Source organism: Buceros rhinoceros, unplaced genomic scaffold, assembly GCF_000710305.1.
Source record: "Buceros rhinoceros silvestris isolate BGI_N320 unplaced genomic scaffold, ASM71030v1 scaffold4634, whole genome shotgun sequence".
Classification (NCBI taxonomy): Eukaryota; Metazoa; Chordata; class Aves; order Bucerotiformes; family Bucerotidae; genus Buceros; species Buceros rhinoceros.
The window spans coordinates 74,092-93,225 of NW_010406359.1; the positions used below are offsets into that span (position 1 = coordinate 74,092).

General features: G+C 41.0%; 1 protein-coding gene across 1 annotated transcript in view; it reads right to left on the reverse strand.

The window, feature by feature from the left end:
* The window catches only part of LOC104491593 (VPS10 domain-containing receptor SorCS3-like), a gene marked incomplete at its 3' end in the record, with an annotated part of 133,212 nt that overhangs the window by 68,461 nt on the left and 45,617 nt on the right, over nucleotides 1-19,134 (reverse strand). Inside the window, exon 4 of the mRNA XM_010134043.1 lies at nucleotides 12,178-12,251. Coding sequence (XP_010132345.1) covers nucleotides 12,178-12,251 — 74 coding nt within the window. The remainder of the gene's footprint in view (nucleotides 1-12,177; nucleotides 12,252-19,134) is intronic.

Below are 19,134 nucleotides of genomic sequence, written 5' to 3' on the forward strand. Positions count from 1 at the left end.
GTCAAATGGCGTGGGGGGGGGTGGGGGGGCAGGAATCCACTCCAGAGGACTAGTTCATCCTAACCTCTTTGTTCCCAGTGGAAAACTTCGAAGCAGAACAGTTTGTGAGGGGTGGGGGAGCATGTGCGTGTTTTTCAGCTTTTTGGAAAAAATAGCTAACTGAGGGAAATGGCATTTTCAAGCCAGCTATGCTTTGCATGGATCTGTGCTCAGAGTTTTTGTTTCTCTTCCAAGATTGATCACTGACATATTGAGTGACTTTCATCTCTTTCTCTGCATTTGGTTTAAAATTAGTTTAGTGCCTACTAAATTATGAAATCCAGTTAATTAATGTTTGCCCAGTGCTTGGCTATCCTCCTTTGAAAGTCATGTACATGGGGAATCGCTATAGATTATTGCTTTGGTTTTTCAGGAAACATGAATCAGCTCTGTTTCTGACCACTTCAGAAAAGCAAAGTACATGCTCAAACAAGCCATCAGCTCAATCCATCAGTCCTGGTGCCATGGACTTCACTGGAGTTACTGCTTCCCTCCCTGGAAGGGAACGTTTAGAAGACTCATAATATTCCTCTGAGTTTGTCTCCTAGCAAAAGCATCTTTAACGTGACCCATTTGAGCAATGTTTCACACCAAAATAAGGATTCTCAGTTCATGGTGTGTTTAATTACCCTAATTTGTATGAACATTTTCTGACTGCAAATATGACATGCCTCAAATGCTAAGGCTTAGTGATTCAGCTATTAACAGAGTCTTAGGCAGGATACTGTGCCTCTGAAAAGCTTCATAGTGAGAGCATCATTTATAAATGAATGCAGCCATAGATGAATAAAAATAAAACTTAAATTGTCCAAAGAGAGGATGCAGGTATGAAACTTGGCACAGGCAAAATATATAGAATATGCTGACAAGTCCATAAGCCTATGAGCATTGTACATTGTATTAATTAAAGAAGGATGGGTCTCCACATTCCCTGTTGCAGGATTTTGTGAAGAATCACCCTGGGATAACATCTGACATTCTCGAAATAAATTTTTGGTTCAGTTTACTCATTTTGGAGAAAGGCAATGGGAAAAAATAGGTATCTGTCACAAACCTCTAGAGACAGTTTTTTCTCTGCATTTCAGATGCTAACCTGAAAAGAACAAATAGCTTATTTAATTCTTTGACTTTTAACCATCAGCCAGGAAAGGAAGAGAGAGAGAAAGGAAAGACGGGGAAGGAGGAGAAAGACAGAGGAGAATAAACTACTCTGTTCTGGGCTAGCAAGCATAAATGCACCAACATGTCTCCTTGTCTCCCTCCCCACTCCGATCTCCCCTCCCCTCCCCCCACCAAAAAAAAAAAAAAAAAAAAAAAAAAAAAAAAAAAAAAAAAAAAAAAAAAAAAAAAAATCAACTCAATTAGCTGCTGAGAGTGAGATGCTCATTTGCCCCAACATCCACAAGAGAAAAGACAAAGAAGCAGGAGACAAAAAGGTTTCAGGCAGCAGATAGATATGCCAAGACAGGTTCTGTCTGTAGAAACAGCAAGTCTGTGTGGCTATGACGGGTAAAAGTAACGATGACAGCAGGTCTGCAGATAACCACGCGTGTCATGACAAGACAGGTTTGCACTCAGAACAGAAGCATTCTTACAGACAGAATGGAGAGATGAGTAAAAAGGGCACAGGCACCTGCAGGTCTCTCCATCAGTGGAAGAGTGACACTATAGCAGAAGAGACCAAAGAAACCACAGAGCTTTTGTGGGTTCCTTTGCTTCAAGTAAGATGGACGCACAAACGAGACAAGGCCGCCCAGGGGGCTGAGCACTAGCCGCACTCCCCGCTCTTCATAAAAGCAGAGTCCCAAAGTGTCCCCATCCCCAAAGCTTTACCCTTTTCAAGAAAGAATGCTCAGGGCGGGGTGCTGCAATGGGAGTTAGTGCTACCCACGTGTCAGGACGCAAAGACATCTGGTTCAAGCTGTAGGTAGATCAATAGCTTCTCTTTGTTGGACTCTTAATCTGTTGTTATAGAGGAGCAATAAAATGAAAGAAAAGCACAAGGCCAAAAGAAAAGTAATACATATTGTCCAAATCTAATGATTTCTAGAAAGAGAAAAAAGAATTCTGGAGAAACTACAGGAGATCCAGAAATGTCTTTAGGGAGTCACTATTACAGATTGTCCCTGAAATCAATTTATAATGTAACAGTTCTCCTTCCCTCAAAGATTTTCAGTCAAAACCTGAAAAACAAAAACATTGTGAGCAAATCCTAAGAATCTTTCTGTGCCCTTCGGCAAAAAAACCTGTCAGGTCTTTTGTTTGTTTTTCTTTATTTTTTCCAATAAAAAGCAGGATTTTATCTTGTGGGAGAAAACCCAGATCTACCGAAACCACCTCTGAAGCCTACAGGTATTAATTAGTATACCTTCAGTCCTTGCTGTCAGACACAGGTCAGTATGTTTCTCTCTCAAACTCAGATGCAGAATTTCTGATATTTCGCTAAACATGGAAATGTGTCTACATCCCATTTTTACTGCCTCTGCCCAATAGAGAACAAGTATATGTGAGATAATTACAGAGCTATGATAACCACCGCTATCTCCTATTCCAATTAGCTCACCACATATATGCAAGACAAACAGCCTCACCGTCTGTCTTCTCATCCTTGTTCTGTATATTATCAGCAAGAGACAAGTTACTGAATCAATATTATTTAAAAGAACCTGTAGCGCAGCTAATAAGATGCTCCTTCCTGCTCTTATGTTCTGATGTAGCTTTGCGCTCACTACGCTTAACAATAGCAGAATTAAACTCATCTCATTCTACAGAGGAGGCTCAGGGGAATGCCAGGGAACGTAAGGATGGGAGTTTCAATTTCTTCTCTTGCCGAGAATGAATTCTGCCTCATATAACTGCTGATAAATTGTTGTTTTAAGAGAGTTTGTTAATTTCCAACAGGCAGAAGGCATGAAGGGGGACCTCCTTATCTTTAACGGATGTTATTGAGCGACACAAATGGCTCACGTTTAAATGAATGCAGAAACATCTTGTCTGTTTTGCCATGATAAGACTGTTCTTTCTGCACAGCACGGGTTCAGCTCCTTCTGTTAAATAAAGCAACTCTTTTTGTTCAGCTTAATGGCAGGCAAACTTCCAAAGGTTCAGAGGCTGAAGTCGGTTCAGGGAAATGGACTGGAATTTACCTGGGTCCTTCGTGATGCTTCTTGAGAAAATCTACCTGAAGAGCTGCTAGGTATGACTGAAAATGTAGTTTCATGCAAACATGGTCCCTTATAGCACTGAGGTACTTTCTGAGGATAAATTCTACATTAGATTGCAACTTTCTCCAATGCAGGAACACTTCCAGGCCCAGCTGCTGTGAAGAAACAAGAGCGGTAAGAACGTCCACAATGGAGCACCTCTTGAAATCCAAGTGGGCCATCCGAGATGAGGTCTGGAGCAGCGGAGAGGCCAGGTCCCGGAAAGATACTCACTTCCTGATGTCAGTAGGTGTTTTGCCAATGAAATGAAATGACAATCAATGACAGTCAATGAAATGACTGGAAAACTATGTCCATAATCAGAGTATGTGAAAAGGCCATTCCTAAACTTCTCAGAACAGTGGTGATTTTTAAAACGACTTCCAAACGTTTCTCTTCCAGTCATCTGAAAGTAAGAGGAGTTCTCTCCCACACTGAAAATTCTCCCACTTCTCCAAAACCAGAGAGATTAGTGTGGTATAAAACAAAGGCCAAAATTTAAGCCAAATCCCCCACAAAAATAGTGGGAAAATATTCCTTGCTATCCAGAGAGTGCTAAATACGATACTACAGTCAGCCCGGCAGCCTTGCTTTCGATGAGCTCTGCCAAGCTATGACAGTATGGGAGATCCCCATATGCCTCAGAGAGATGCATTATTCAATATATTAATTAGAGGGCTGGCTTTCATCACTGCTTCCTACGAAGTATCACAAAGAATTACTCTGGGACTGTTACTGACAGACTGAAATTAATTTGTGTTTGAACACACATGTATCAGGGAGAGACAGAATGAAGTCAGCCCAGGCAAGCTGCCTGAGTCTGCAATACAGCATTTAAGCTTTCAACCTGTGAAACAGCAGTGAAGTTTGGACCCCTTATCTGGTACCCTGTTGTATGAGAAGGAAACAGATCCTTCCACCAGGCACTGTCCAGGCAGACATGGCACTGGGATTCAGTCCAGGGAGAAATATTCAACAGTTCCTTCTTAGATCTTTCTTCGTAGTGGTTCGTCTGGTCTGCTCTGGTCTCAGACACTTAGAGACAAGAGACTGGGGGGAATTACAAAGTGATCCGAGATCAGTAATGGGAGAAATAAGAGAAGAGACTAGCCTTTGGAATGCAAAGAAATCTAACAGATGAGAGACCAAAGCAAAAGCCTTTTTGATAGATGAAAGACCTAACTGCAATACAATACATGACATTTAGTGGTAAGCATTAAATTTAAAACCAATGAACAGAAATATATATCCAGCCCCTACTTTCTGAGTCTTAAAAAAAAAAAAATCACTGCCAGCCACAGTACTTTGAAATCATAAATATGGCTAACATCACAAATTGTACTAAAACCACAACAAATCACGAATTCTGAAAGCCAGGTAGTATTTATGTAAGGACATCCACATTTCTATTAGTAGAGAAGGGGTAATCCTTCCTTCACCAGGACGTGTTGTTTCTCAAGCAAAAGGTTAGAAAGACAAGTTCTCCAAGGCAACTTATTCCAAAATTGCCCTTCCAGAGTATCTACACCACCCAGTGAAATAACTCATTCTGGTTGTGACAGCAGCCAGAATTTCAGCGTGGTATATGTATTGTGAGTTTGTTATCACGTGGCTCTTTTCTTGTGGTTCTTTTATTGTGTAGTTCATGGGTTTTAATAGAGAAGTCGAAGTATTTTAAATTATTCCCCTTCATAATCATACATAACCCTTGTAGCCAGGAGATTTTTTCTTTTTTCCTTGCTGAAAGAGCTTTGAGGCCAGGGATCCTAACAGGGCAGCATCCACAGGACTTTATAAAAAAGTCAAACATTTATCATTCTAGGAAAGCAGGCAGTAAGGAGAGGGACATCACACAACAGCAAAGCCAGGAAATTAATATCCTTTAGGAGTTCTTCCAGTGCATCAGCTACCATTTAGAGCTTACATTCATAGTACAAGAGACTAGCTGAATCAAATTTCCTATGGAAGATAAAGTCACTGGTCACAACAAAGTGCAAATATACACCAGAAATCCAAATCTCTTTGCTTTTGGTTCCAAATAAACTAGAAAATATTCTGCAATACTCCTCCAGTAGTTACTAGTGGTTTCCCAGATCCAGCTGCTCATGCTTTTCTCTCATACATTAGTTTTTAAAAAAGCATGGACTGTGCTCAGAAATGGTAGTCTGAGCATTAATCATAGACACAAACAGAACAGGTGAGGTCTATGTGGTCTCTGTAGAACAGTCCTGCAGGTTTTCTCAGAGACAGAAAGTGAAGGATTTCCCTGTTATTAGGGTCATTTAGGATTTTATATATTAGATATCCATGAAATCTACCACAACATCCTTGGAAGAACACTTAGCAATCCGTAATTGAAAACAGGATAGGATTAAGTTTAGAAAAAAATACGTTCATAGACAAAAGCAAAATATAAAAACTACAAACGTTTCCCAAACTTTGTTGATCACTGTTGTAAGCTACTGATCACAGTTATGAAGTACATTATAAGCATACTAAACATCTAACTCCAATATCAGGGACCAGTATCTGCTCTGCATCACAAAAGATCGAGATGGGAATAGGAGTCAAGATCTCTCTACACTGGCTTTATCCAGTCACTTTCTTTCAGACTGCACTCTTTTCTTACCTTAATTTTAAAAGCTCACATATTGCAAAATCAAATTCTATTCAAATTCAAAAATCACTTTTAAAAACATCCAAAAAATGCGAAACATTTCAGGATATTCCTTTGTTTAATTTGAGAGAAACATTTTGATAATGTTGAAAAGAATTCTAAAGTATCTTTACTGACTTGAAACTTTTTCAACAAAAATGAACACTACTCCAGCCAATATTAAGTATCTAACTCTACATCCAGGTTCCATTTCTATCTCAGCCACTGAGTTACTGTGTAATCACAAGCTAGTCAGCTACGACCTAATGTTTGGAAGCATTAAGTATTTACAGTGCCAACCGCATTAATTGTAGGCACACAAAATGAAAATAAAATCCGTAATCTCACAGTTCCCTCACTTCCCCATCTTTTAAGTGAAAAGGAAAATAAAACTGGTCTTATTATCACCATAGTGTTGTGATCTTCAATTAAGCAAATCTTTCAGGAAATCTTTCAATATAGGCCAAGACCTTTTAATAAAGTCTCCTCTCTCCTGAACTCTTATTATAAAACTTGAGGCTAGAGTTTGAGAATTTTATCCTCAGCCTAGTACAGTTCATGGTTACGGTGGCTTGAGTAACATGTTCCAGATCTATATCAGGATTACCCACTGGGGAAAAAACCCTCTCCTAGGTGTTCTGCCCCACGGAGCATGGGAAGCAAGTCCCTTAACACAGGCAAATGAGTCATTAGCCCATGGGACCCTCCAGTAACAGCAGTAATAGGTCCTGTTCAGGTCTTCATGTGTGCTCTGCGTGATTAGCCAATGGGTATATATGCCTCGATGATGCTATAGGTGGTGTAACCCATTGCTGCCAAACTGGAATTATTCCTTTTATCCATAGCTCCATGCACAGTTACAGTTTTATTTCTGAAAAACTGTAGTGCAGGATTACTTAATACTCAATTTGACATTTACAAGACTGTGTTTTCTTAACACTAAACTTGGCTGTAAAAAAATCAGGCAATGTTTCCCCAGCACTGTGTAATGACACCATCTGGTAGTTAATGATTAGTGGGATTTACCGGACAGACAGGCACATGTTTGACTAACCATTTCATTTCTGGCAAACTAGTCAAGTACAGGTAACCTTAGCTGTATCCAAAGGTCACTCCAGAGCTGCTGTAGAAACAGTCTGTGTGGACCCAAACTGGCAGTGGGATTAGGAAATATCAGTGCTGTCACAGAGATGAGGAAATAAAAACCGACACAAACCTCTGCCCAACTGCAGATCCAAACCTAGATCGTAACCTTTTGAAACAATGAGGTAAATCCTTTATCTTCTGCTACATTACTGCCAGACATCCAACCTAGCCTCTATCACAGTCTTCATAAAACTCAAGCTGCAAATAAATAGAAATACCCTGGCTAAATTTTATCACTGTTCCTATCCAAAATCATGACAAAAAGAACTGAAAGCCTTGCCCTCAAGAGACAGTGGAATCTGCCTGGCTCATGCCTTAAACAACTGTGACAGAAAACCTGTAATTCCAAAGCACGGCCTAAGTGGATGCACAGACTCTTTCTGCCTCCCACTGAAAGCACAGCCTGTTCCCTTCTGATTTTTAATCCCTGGAGTAACAAACATTTGTGGCTGGCATTCATGGTTACCAAAACAACCAGAAATCTGGTGAGTTACCACGGAAAGAGAAAAAATTAAATTTTGAGGAGACTCAGTGGGTGAATCAGTAGTGTATTTGAGAACTGCTCATTACACCACTTTTTTCCTATTTGTGGATACAAACATCGCTCCTTGAAGCCAGGCTAGTGCAAGTCCTATTTTCCTCCTCCTGCTGTCCCTCCTCTTCTGCACTGTTGTTTTCTGCCCAGCTTTCATCACTAGTTGAATTTCAGAGTCTTCTACTGACCAGGCTCATCCTGGGCATTGACTTCAGTGCTCCAAACATTCCTATGGCCAATAGAAATGTCATACAGGTTTTCCTCTCTCTCTTCCACATAAGTGGGTTTTCCCTACTTTCCAGCTCCCAGGCTTGAACAGAATTACTCAGAATCCCATAGATCATATTTTAAAAAAGTAAATAAGAGAGAGAAGAGTAAATGTTTAGACGTACAAGGCAAAAAAAAAAAAGGGGGGGGGGAAATCCTACATCCATCATTTCATACTCCCTAGTGATGACAGGAGGCAGGAAATGTGAATGAGTCCTCCAGCAATGAGCAGCCTCGGGAGACCCTAAGAAAGGGGGTGGGTGTTCCAAGGAATATAGCTCTGCACAGCATGGCGATCCCTGTGTCTGCTGAGCAAACATAGGCAGGGTCTCCAAGGACAGATGGACAGAGGATGATATTCACAGCCATTTTGCTAATTACCCAGAAAACATAGGTTCCACCTTCTGAACTCCACATTTTAAAGAATGAAACCATTAAGATTATAAAAGGACTTCATATGTCACTGAAGCATCTTTTAACAGTCTAGTGCCCTTCAGTGTTCTTAATCCACTGTTGTAGCACCTGATATTACAATATTTGAGTACTTCACCCATTACACCCAAGAAGGGCAAAAAATAGGTTCCTAACCCAGTCTTACCTAGGCGGTGACAAGGCAAAGTCAGCTTGAGTCACCCAAGATGACACAGAAAAGCTGTGGTCCAGCAAAGTGCTGAGCAAGGCTTGGTGAATGCTCCATTAACCAAAGTGTCCTGCTCACCTGCTTAGTCCTCTTGTCCCACCACAGAAAAGGCCAGAGGCAGTAAAGCAACTTAAGGACAACTCAAGTCCTATGAATTCCTATCTGAACAGAGACAGTATTTAGTCAGTACAGATCAATGAGGAAACTTCCCAACATTTCTACAGTAGAAAATATGGACTGTATTTTTTATATCCCTCCACATGACAGCACAGGTGTCTAAGTTACAGTGAGATAAAATGAACAGGGAACTGCAGAAACGTGTTTTAAAAGAAAAGAAAATTGAGTAGGTCTTTAATGAACTTTGTACCCATGTTGGTTCCAGTTATCTTGAGTAATTTCAGAGTGATGAGTGACGTGGAAATCTCTGTATCACAATAGTGTAAATTCCTATTTACAGCCTTACAGGATCCTAAGTTATTAAAATCTCTGATGCCAAGGCACGTGGGAGCCAAATTTGGATGCCTGTACTCACATCAAGTAACATATTCTGTTCAAGCTCTGCCACTGCCATCAGTGGGTGTAGCTAACAAATGAATCACTACTACAGAACTGGAGATCTCAAATCCTAGTTTTTACAACTACAAGTGGCCCAAAGGAGAATCTCAGCTCATGCACAAACGTTGAGCTGACTGCAGGAACTGATGAGAGATGTCCCATAAACTGCAGGACATGTGACATCCAATGGGATGAAAACACAAAACTACAACCCAGTGACTAGAACCAACATCTGGGACTAAGGAAAGAAGTTGAAGTCAAGAGCCAGGATACAAAGCCACAGATGAGGACTGGAGCTTAGGACTTTGGTTTTGACCAGGGGGAGCCATCACAGGTGCTATCTGCCAGAGCTACAGCAAAATGCACAGAGTGACCTGAGAGACAGAGTGACTAACAGAGAGGTCTTGCTTACTCTGCTGAGTGAAAGAACCACATCCCAGCTTCATGAGTTCTGATGGAATTGTAATTTTCTCCTAGTCTTAAAGTCTCTGTATCTGAGCTCTCACAGGGAAGCTATAATTATTTGGAAAGGTGTCAGAGAGAAAAATAAGACCTCTCCCTGACAGGCTGACTGATCTCACGAACCAGGTGAAGATTATAGTCTTCTCAAGCCCATTCACAGCAGTCTACTTGGAAAGCAAAAACATTTGACAAAGGCTGCCCCAGATAAAGTCAGTTGCATTCAAATCAGATGAGGACTGTTCCATTTGATGAAGGGTGCTTACCTGAGCCTCCTCCAATAAACAATACAGAGCAGCACAAATGCGTAGCTTACCTCTGATTTTAGCATCTCGCTATTATTATTATTTCACCTTTCCTGGAAGTTTTAACTAAGAAGTTTGATAATGTAGTATTTGATAGGCTGATGAACTCCACAGAGTAATGGCCCGTGTCTCTCTGAAACTTAACAGTTATACCCACTTCTTCCTCTTTCATTGCCTAATAAAAACAAATCACCAAATTCCCAAGGCTAAAGTGTTCTCCTTACATTTCTTTTTCCATACACATCTTGCATGCCAGAGCTTGTAAGCCAATACAGTTTGCAGCTTTAAAAAGAAAGGAAAAAAAGGAAGAGATCAGACAGCTAAGGGGAGTTATTACATTCCAAAATTTCAACACCTCTGACCCTTGCACTACAAATTGGTTCAAATCTCTCTCACTCTGGGAAAAACCTAATTCACTCTCTTGGAAAGTTTATCGTCAACGGGATTCTACGGTTTCTGAGTGGAATAAAGATTTCTAGGTCTATGCCATATGAGTTTTAACTACAAAATACTTCTACATTTTCTAGTAGAAAGAGACACTTGAAATAGAGACCTTATATAATGCAGTGTTAAAAACCAGCATTTAAACTATACAGCCAAAAGACTGTATAAAAAATGGGGTAGATTGCAGGAAAAAAATACACGTTTGGGTGTCAAACGGACAAAGAGGCAATTTCCCTCAATCATTATTATATGAAAGTAAAAAATAAACCACGACAACATGGCCTCTCCTTTAGAAAGAGATTCCGCTTTGCTCCCAAGCCAGCTCAGACCTTGCAACTTACCCTCCAAGAAAGCCTCTCCCCTGAGCTTAGCTGTGCTATTTGAAGGGTAGGGTTCAATTATCCCATAGGACCAGCTATTCTACTCCACAGAAGGATACACTTGGAGAGGATCTACACTCACCCTTGTCATGTGCACCTAGTATGAATAGTGAAATCAAAGGATTTTGGACAGTTAGGTCAATCAACCACCTGCCACCAGAACCACCTTTTCTTTGCTATGGAAACACGAAACAGTAGCACGGTTAGATGAGGTTCTAGATCTTTGACACATTTTGCACAGAGGTGCAAAGTCACAACAGAGGTGTGACTTAGGAGCCTCACAATTTCCTTTGCTCCATGTTCAAAAGCCTTCTTAAACTGTCCAAGATTCACAGGAACACTAAGGGAAATCTCCAGATCTTGTACAAAAAAGCTATGTTTTAAATGTGGGAGTCAAAAGCTGTTTAGAGTGATTTGCAGAAGGACCTAGACAACCTGAAAATCCCATGAGGTGTCTATCTCCACTGCATGGTGTGGAAATATTGCAAAACCAATCTAAAGATATTTTGGGTCTGGCTTCCAAGTACTTTTAATGACATGCAAGAATTTCTATGAGAATTTGACTCTAAGATACATACACCATGCTTCACAATTGGCAGTCAGTCATCCAACTCCTTTTTATTCTTAACCATTCAAAATAAGAGCCTCTTGTTCCTTGACATGACAATCTTTTTTGGCTTTAAGGACCAGGCACTTTTATCTATTCACAGATTCTGTGAATCAGCACTTCTACACGCTCACACTCCATCATCTGACATGTAGTAAGTAGTGTCGAGAATCTGATTGAAGCCCCAAATTCTAGATTCAACTACAGGAGAATATTGCTGGGTATTCTCTTTCTCTCTAACGCCAATTCTTGGGCCTTCACATGGTGGAGAGAAGTTTGGAAAAGCAGCATCTGAAATGGAGGAGCCTGGAGATATGAACTAAATTTGTTTTAATCATCTGCTTTAAAAGCAGACACTCTCCCAATTTTCAAGACTGACGTTCAGAAGATGGAAGATAGTCACAAAGCAGATTTTTAGCAAACTGTTTGCAGATTCTGGGCTCTCACCACTCAGTAGAAAGAAACTGGCTCCTCAGAGAGTGATTCAAAGAAGTGTCTGAATCATCCCTTCTCCCAACGGTTGTATAAGGAAGGACACTGGTCAGAGTGGCTGGCTCCGCACAAAAACCATGTTGCAGGCTAAAGTCACTCTCAGGAGGGTTGAAAACTAGGAGGTATAATGATCGTAGCTTAGTCTCTGCAGCACCAGGCAGTTTCACTGTGCTACTGTAAGCAGGGATACAACCAAGAAGCAGAAGTATCGCAATCATCAAAGGACTTGTACTCATCTGTGCAAGACACCACTGTCATCAGACAAGGTACAAACGTGGACACTATAGCACTGCAAGACTTGTACTACGGACTGAGTATATAACACCGATGGTGACCAAAACCAAAGGTATACTTAATGTTCAGTTAGAGCAACCAAGTCTTTCAGGTTAGATGCCCTTCTCCCCTCCTCGACCTGCCCAAAGCAAGCAAAGCCTGAGGGCATAACTCACCAGTAAAACCTGTTCGGAGTGACCCGCTCCTGCATGAGCTGCCATTTTCTTCCAAAGTCCATGGAGCTGTACAGCTGAAAGACAGAGAGAGAGGAAGCATAAACTTTGAGGAAGAAGAGGAAGGACTGCAACTAAATAAAGTATTAAAATTAGCCCAGATTAAAGAACTGGAATGGATTGTCCTCTACAATTATTGATCAGCCTGGCTGTCAGGGAAGGCTCATAAGGCAATCTCCTCCCCTCACATTTAACCAAGACTGAGCTCCTGAGACTCAGAAGCAGGTTGGCTCTTCCAAAACCTTTTCAAACATTTTTGCACTTCCTGATTTCGGCTGTCAACACATTCACTGTGGCTGCCATATGACGAAGCTGGCAGTCCCTCTGGCTTTTTCAGCCCAACAGGAAGCAGGTGATTGATGACATGTAAATTCCTAACATTAAATAAAATGAGAGACAAATTAGATTAGTTAACATGATTATGACGTGGTAGGTAGTGACTCTATACTCAAGGTCATGATGCAATTCGTTTTTATGATGCGGATTACATCTCTCTTCTATGCGTGAAAGAAAAGGAAATTGCTCCTAATTTACAATGTCTATATTCAGAACAAGGTCTAAATTTTGAGATAAGTTAGAAATAAATCTGCTCATTAGTTAGATGTTTAAGATAGTGAATTGGCTCTTCTTGAAAGCCAAATTTTCAGTCTAATGTTCGTTTTGAGTCTTTCCGGCTAACAAATGGTGCAGCTGCAATGTAACCAAATTTCCAAGCAACTCCACGCTAAGTCTCAGACATAGGTCCCCTTCATACATATTCTGTACGTTAATAACACAAACACCATTCTCTGTATCATTAGTTTATTACACACAATCCACTCACTCATCAAAGCACGGGTAAGTTCCTTGTCTCCAACTTTGAGCAAGTTTGGTTCTTCAGAAAAAAAAAAACCAACCCACACTTTGGGAAATAACTACTCCACTTTACAACTAGATCACAGAGAAATAAATAGCAGTCAGTGTTTTGAACAGGATTTCAAATAAATTTCATCTGAGATAAATTCTGGCTTAATAAAATAAGGGTTGATTGCAGGCTGAGGTAGATAACACAAATGAAAAACATATACGCCTGTAATATCCAAATTTAGGTCCTTAATGGAAAAATTATTATCATTTGAGTAAGAGTTCTGCATTTTATCTGATTTTGAGTAACTGAATTTACAAATTGGAGACAAGTCCATGTTCAGATTAGAAGGGTTCACAACCTAGTGATATGTACTACGGCACAGTTATGATGGATGGCTAAGTGTGATTGGGAAGATAAACTGTATGTGCTTGCACTGAATATTAAAGTTTCCTCAATGGGCAGTATCTTTGACAACAGGGATGCAGCAGCCACATCAGAGTTGGACCGTAGAACAATTTCCAAAGGTGACTGGAAAGGGCTGTTCGAGCAGTGTCCAAAGCCTGAGGCAGCTGATTAATTCTTACTATGTTTGCACTCAACTGCAAAACCAAATCACTGTATAGCTAGCTAGCAAAAGGAGACTCAAAAACGGAAATTCGGTCCCCATCAAAGCATCTGTTGCAACTGGTACGAGTAAAGACAAAAGAATCAGTCCTTTGCATTTATGCCAAGGGGAAGTCCGGTTTCTGCCAGTAAAAACTCAAGATGCCAATGAATAAAGCACATTAAGGGAAAAGAGATGGAAGCATCCTTCAATCTTCATGTCAAAATGGACTCCAGTTAAGTAGACTTCATTCCAGCCAACATCACCGGGCTTGTGGTAAGAAATATTAGCAAAGATTTTCTGCCCCATGTTTTTCAGATTAGACACGATCTGAATCATCTAATTTGGCCATGTTTCTTGGGCACTGTCATTAGATGAGGTAAGATACTGCACTAGAAGCCCACATCATCTGGGCTTGCTCTGCTTTTCTGGTTAACCAATCACGCTGATAATCTAACAAAATACAGTAGAGAATCCTCTGCCCCAAAAGGAATTGTCCAAGGATACAAAATAAACCACTGATTTTCTTTTTTTAATTAAAAGAGCCAGGAAAGGAAAATTCCTCCTCCAAATTCTAGGATAGGCTTATGAAGTCGATATCAATATTAAGATAACTACCTTCTGAAGGAACATCCGGATTTTTAGAAGAAATTAATTGAAAATCCCCACTCCAAGAATCAAAACTCTACAGTGCTGCAACTCTGCCTTGACTTTAGTGTAGTGCCTGCCAGCAAAATTCCTTGAGTCATTTGACATGGTTTTACACCTGTTGAGGCCATGTTGATGAAAGCGCAGCTGTGCTGGGCAGGGCACGTCTCCAGGATGGCGGATCACCACCTCCCTAAGATTGTGTTCTACGGTGAACTTGCCACAGGCTGCTGCAAGAGCAGAGCTCCAGAGAGGAGATATAAGGACTCCCTGAAACAATACCTCAGCCTAGGCCATATTGACCACCATCAGTGGTCCACCCCGGCCTCCAATCGGGAGATTTGGAGACACACCATACATAACGCTGCTGTCTCCTTTGAGAGCATGTGTAGAATAAGTCTTGAGGAGAAAAGACAGTGCAGAAAGAACCGTGCCTCGACTATGCCACCCAAGGAGACCTTCCGCTGTGCTTTTTGCAACCGGTCTTGCCTATCCCGCATTGGCCTTTTCAGCCATCAGCGCGCTTGCAGTAAGTGTGGGTAAAGCCCTTCCCAAATCTTCGTCCACGAAGCCAAACCATGATGATGACACCTACAAGAACATCTGCACACAGACTAAATTGCATCAGTTGCATCAAAAAACTTGGCTATCCTTTCCATTTCCTGACTGCAGGTACAGCTTGTAGATTGAGCCACGGTACAGTACAAATCACTGGCTCCAGGCAACTTAGCCTCAGTGAGCTCCCATTCACAAGCAAGTACAAGTGGGACTAACATCCTTATTGTATTCTGCAAGAATTAACCATTCTCACAATGAGAGGAAAGGATTAGCAAAATACACACATTTCCTTAGATTCCCTTTTATCTTTTGCCCCTAGCATTTTCTTTTCTTTTGCAGCTGCACAATAGCAGTAGCTACAGATGGCTCAGTGGCAGGAAGCACAATGTCATTCTAACCACTCACATCTCCTACAGCATTTCACTCAGCGAGCATCCTTCTCTCTATCAAGTTAAAAACCAGACACCAGCTAGTGAGATCTTTTTTCCTCCCTTCTTTCTATTAAAGCTCAGACTGGCTGATGATAGAAGGATTAAATCGAACTTGCAGCCTTTGGGTGATTTCAGACAAAGAGATAAAGAGGATATTATTCATTCCAAGAACTTTTTATTTATTCACGTACTTATTCTAGGCGTCCAGTTTGAATTTTAACCAGATGATTGAGTCTTAAAGCCGTATGACAGAACAAATTCCTGAAAGGTCTCTGTGGCCCAGTTCACTTTGATAGTATTATTTACAGATGCAAATGTAAAGGTTGATGTTGAATTACTAAATAAAACATACAACAAAGAGTTTCCTAGTATGCATTAAAATTGAGTGTGTATATATACACACACACTTTCTGTTCATCTCTCTTCACAGGAGAAGAGATGCTTTTAGAAGAGACAACAAATCTAGTGGCAAGTACAGCAAATTTCAACAGAGATTAATTTGCCCTAAGGCTGAATACTAAGCGATGGAAAGAAATGAGGTTTGTTTGGTGCCAAGATTTTACATTTTTAAAGCTCTGCTCTCACTCTTTAGGGATGAATAATCTCCTGCATGCTCACCTCCCTGAGCACTCCAACATGTTGTTTTAAGAGGGATGGACTTCAGTGTACGGTGAGTGTATACCCTTTCTGCAGCCTCTTTGTGTTATTTACTTACCCTGCTCTGATGAATGAAACCTTAAGACCATTGTGGGTCTTGTGCCTTGACACAGCTGAAGAGTAGCAAGCAGAGGACTTAACTAAGGAGCAATTCAGAAGTGGGACCCAAAACAGAAGGACAAAGTCCTGGCTCAAGGGAAGGGTAACAAAATAGGGGTTTTTTACATGTAAATGAACTCAGAATCCTGCATCTACCACAGAGGCACCTCAGTAAACAAAGTCATAGTACTGGTCAATGCTGGCAACCTCTGCACCTATTTGAATGGACACATACCAGGAGCCTCCTGAAAGCTGAGGTGCTTTTGAGAACAAATACACAAAAACACAAAATCCCTACTGAAACCATCTGAATGATGCTTATGAATCTCATCTACGCTTGCTGCCAACAACAGGAGTTTTTACTAGGCATGACCCTAGAATTCCTGCTTGCCTGCAGACTGGCAGGCAACACAGCCACAGGCCAGATGGGATTGAGGAAGGTGAAGGGACCAGCATCGCATAGAAATAAATATACTTTTTAACATGCTCTCAGGCCCCATGAAACATCTAAAGTACTACCCTGAAAGTATCAGCCTGGTCACACTACCAGGATCCAAGAGCAGCTCTGCTTTCACATCTGGCTTTGAGGTTACTCCAATTCGGCAGAACAGGTGCAGTCTTTTGAGAATGAGTACTGAGCACTGGAGAATATCTGTCTATGCTCAGGAGCCTAATTAGACCTACCATTTTAAAAAGAAAAGGTCAATCCATCAAGGAGGTGAATAGCAAATGTTTATCCAAACAATACTCCACGCTCAAGGATCGTAGCACCAGACACATCACATCCACCAACACAGACCTGTGTTTTACCAGGAACACATAACCTGTGTGAGGAAACACCCTGGCAGCCCAACTGATACACAACTTTATTTCAACACAGGCCAGAACCTTAATTCATGCTTGTCTGGCTCAGCACAACTCTGAATCATAAGGATATTACATACCGCAGGCAGAATCATCTTCTTCAAACTCTAAGAATACTTGCAACATTTTATTTAATACTGGCATAGTTTCTCAGATAAGTAGCAAGCTCCCTAAAGAGGGAGCTTCATCCTTGGTGTCAGATTCTATGCCACAAACATGTGCAACATGCCAGAAACAGTCAGAACTACAGAGCTGGAAAGGAACAGAGTTATACACACATGCATGCACGCACCCACAGTGATGCATATGAAAAATGTCTTCATGCTGTTGCAGTTCTCCAGCACAAACTCACAGGGTGACATAACCTCCTGGTTTGCCTGCATGATCTTGTTTTGGACTGGGCTAATCTGTTTAGGGTGTTTTGTTTATTTTCCTATGAGAACTAGCAAAAAAATAAAATCAAAAGGATCATTTTACTGAAGAAGTCAAGCTTCTAAGAACTGGAGCAGCACGAAAAACTGGCCTGTTTACGTTTCACTTATGGAGAGAGTGCAGAAGAACAAGCAATGAAGGAAAAACATGGAAACCACAGGAAGAGACTCAATCCCCTGATGTTGGTCATCCATGTCTGAGCTAGACATCAAGGCTCATTTTTAGGCAGGCAAGAAACAGGCTTGAAATGGACACTTCAAAAGCACAATTCCCATACGAATATTATTCATGCCTTAAAAGCCTCCATTTTTCTCCATAGACACTAAAACAAGTGCATAGTGACTAGTGCCACAGATAGATGATTTAGTTGAGATGGATTTCATGTTAGATTCTCTGTTCCCAAGTTGACCTGTTTGGTCTTCACAGGGGGAGCAGGTAGAAGATTGAAGATTCAGGGTGAGCTGAAGAAAGGCCAAGCATACAATAGCCTGGGTACACTTTACCACAGCAAGAAGCATATTGAAGATGTCATGTATAGACTGAGAAGCAATAGACAACAGAGTAAAGAAATTCAAGAGAGCTTTGATTCTTACAGACTTTCATTCTCAAACACAGAAGAAGAATTAGGGCATTGGGAACAGACATAAAAAGCTTATACCCAAATAAAATCAAATACACTTTGTTGCTATGAAATCAGATCTATTGGCCTGAGCAAACATCTGGTGAGAATCTCAATGGTTTCCTGTCTGCCAGCCAACCCTGGAGTGCAAATAATGGGTCAGATGAAGAGAGGAAGAACAGCTGGACTATAGGCACTTAAAGGAATAATTCATTTATTACATACAAAATTATACTTCCCCCAGACAATACATCCGGCTGATAATGGAAAGATGTATTCATATTAATCCAGCAGGGTATGAGTCGGCCTAGGGGTAATTACTGGGCAGCAGCTGACACATGGTAGCATGATGGAAGAGGAGGGGCAGATTAGCCTGGCTTGCTGTGTCCTCAGAATAGCATGATCCCAAGCAGTAGCTTGGACTGCTTATATGAAAAGATGGCTCTGATCCCAGAAAAGCAAAAAAGCAAACTAACACTTTTCACAGCCAGAGCTGGTGGGAAAAATCTGCAAGATGTGTGGACGGTTCCTGCCAAAACATCAAACTGGGACAGAAGAAAAATAAAATTAGGTCAACGTTTCTGTAGGAACTTGGACTGCATACAAGTGGTCTGCAAAGAGTAACTCAGAAAAAAAAACTCAGAAAAGCAAGTCTGTTGCAAGGTCTTAGATTTTCTCTACAGAGTGGAAATTACCATGATCACTGGAACAAAATTAGAGACTCGGAAACTGAGAAAAACTTACAAACCATTCAGAAAATTGCAAGGTATGTCTTTTCTCTACACTTCTGTGTTACAGATGAAATTACAAAAGGAGAAGGTGCCATCATCAACATGTCAGAAAGTTCATTCCTAGAAGGAAAATGAACTGGAGGAAAAACTCACCTTACTTTTCAGCCTTGAGAGCACAGAACAAAGCAGCCATGTCTGACAACTGCCAGAGATGACCCATCACACGGAGGAAGAGAGCCATATGCAACAAATTCAAAGTGCAGTGAAAGTGCTTCAGGAAATGACAGTATCGACTTTTTTTTCCAGAAGGCACTCTGAGCAGTTGAGTACTGCAGGAAAAACATTTTGCACTATCATGGAACAATATTCCGTATAGAATAAATGGATGGTCCTCACTTCCCTGCCCCCCC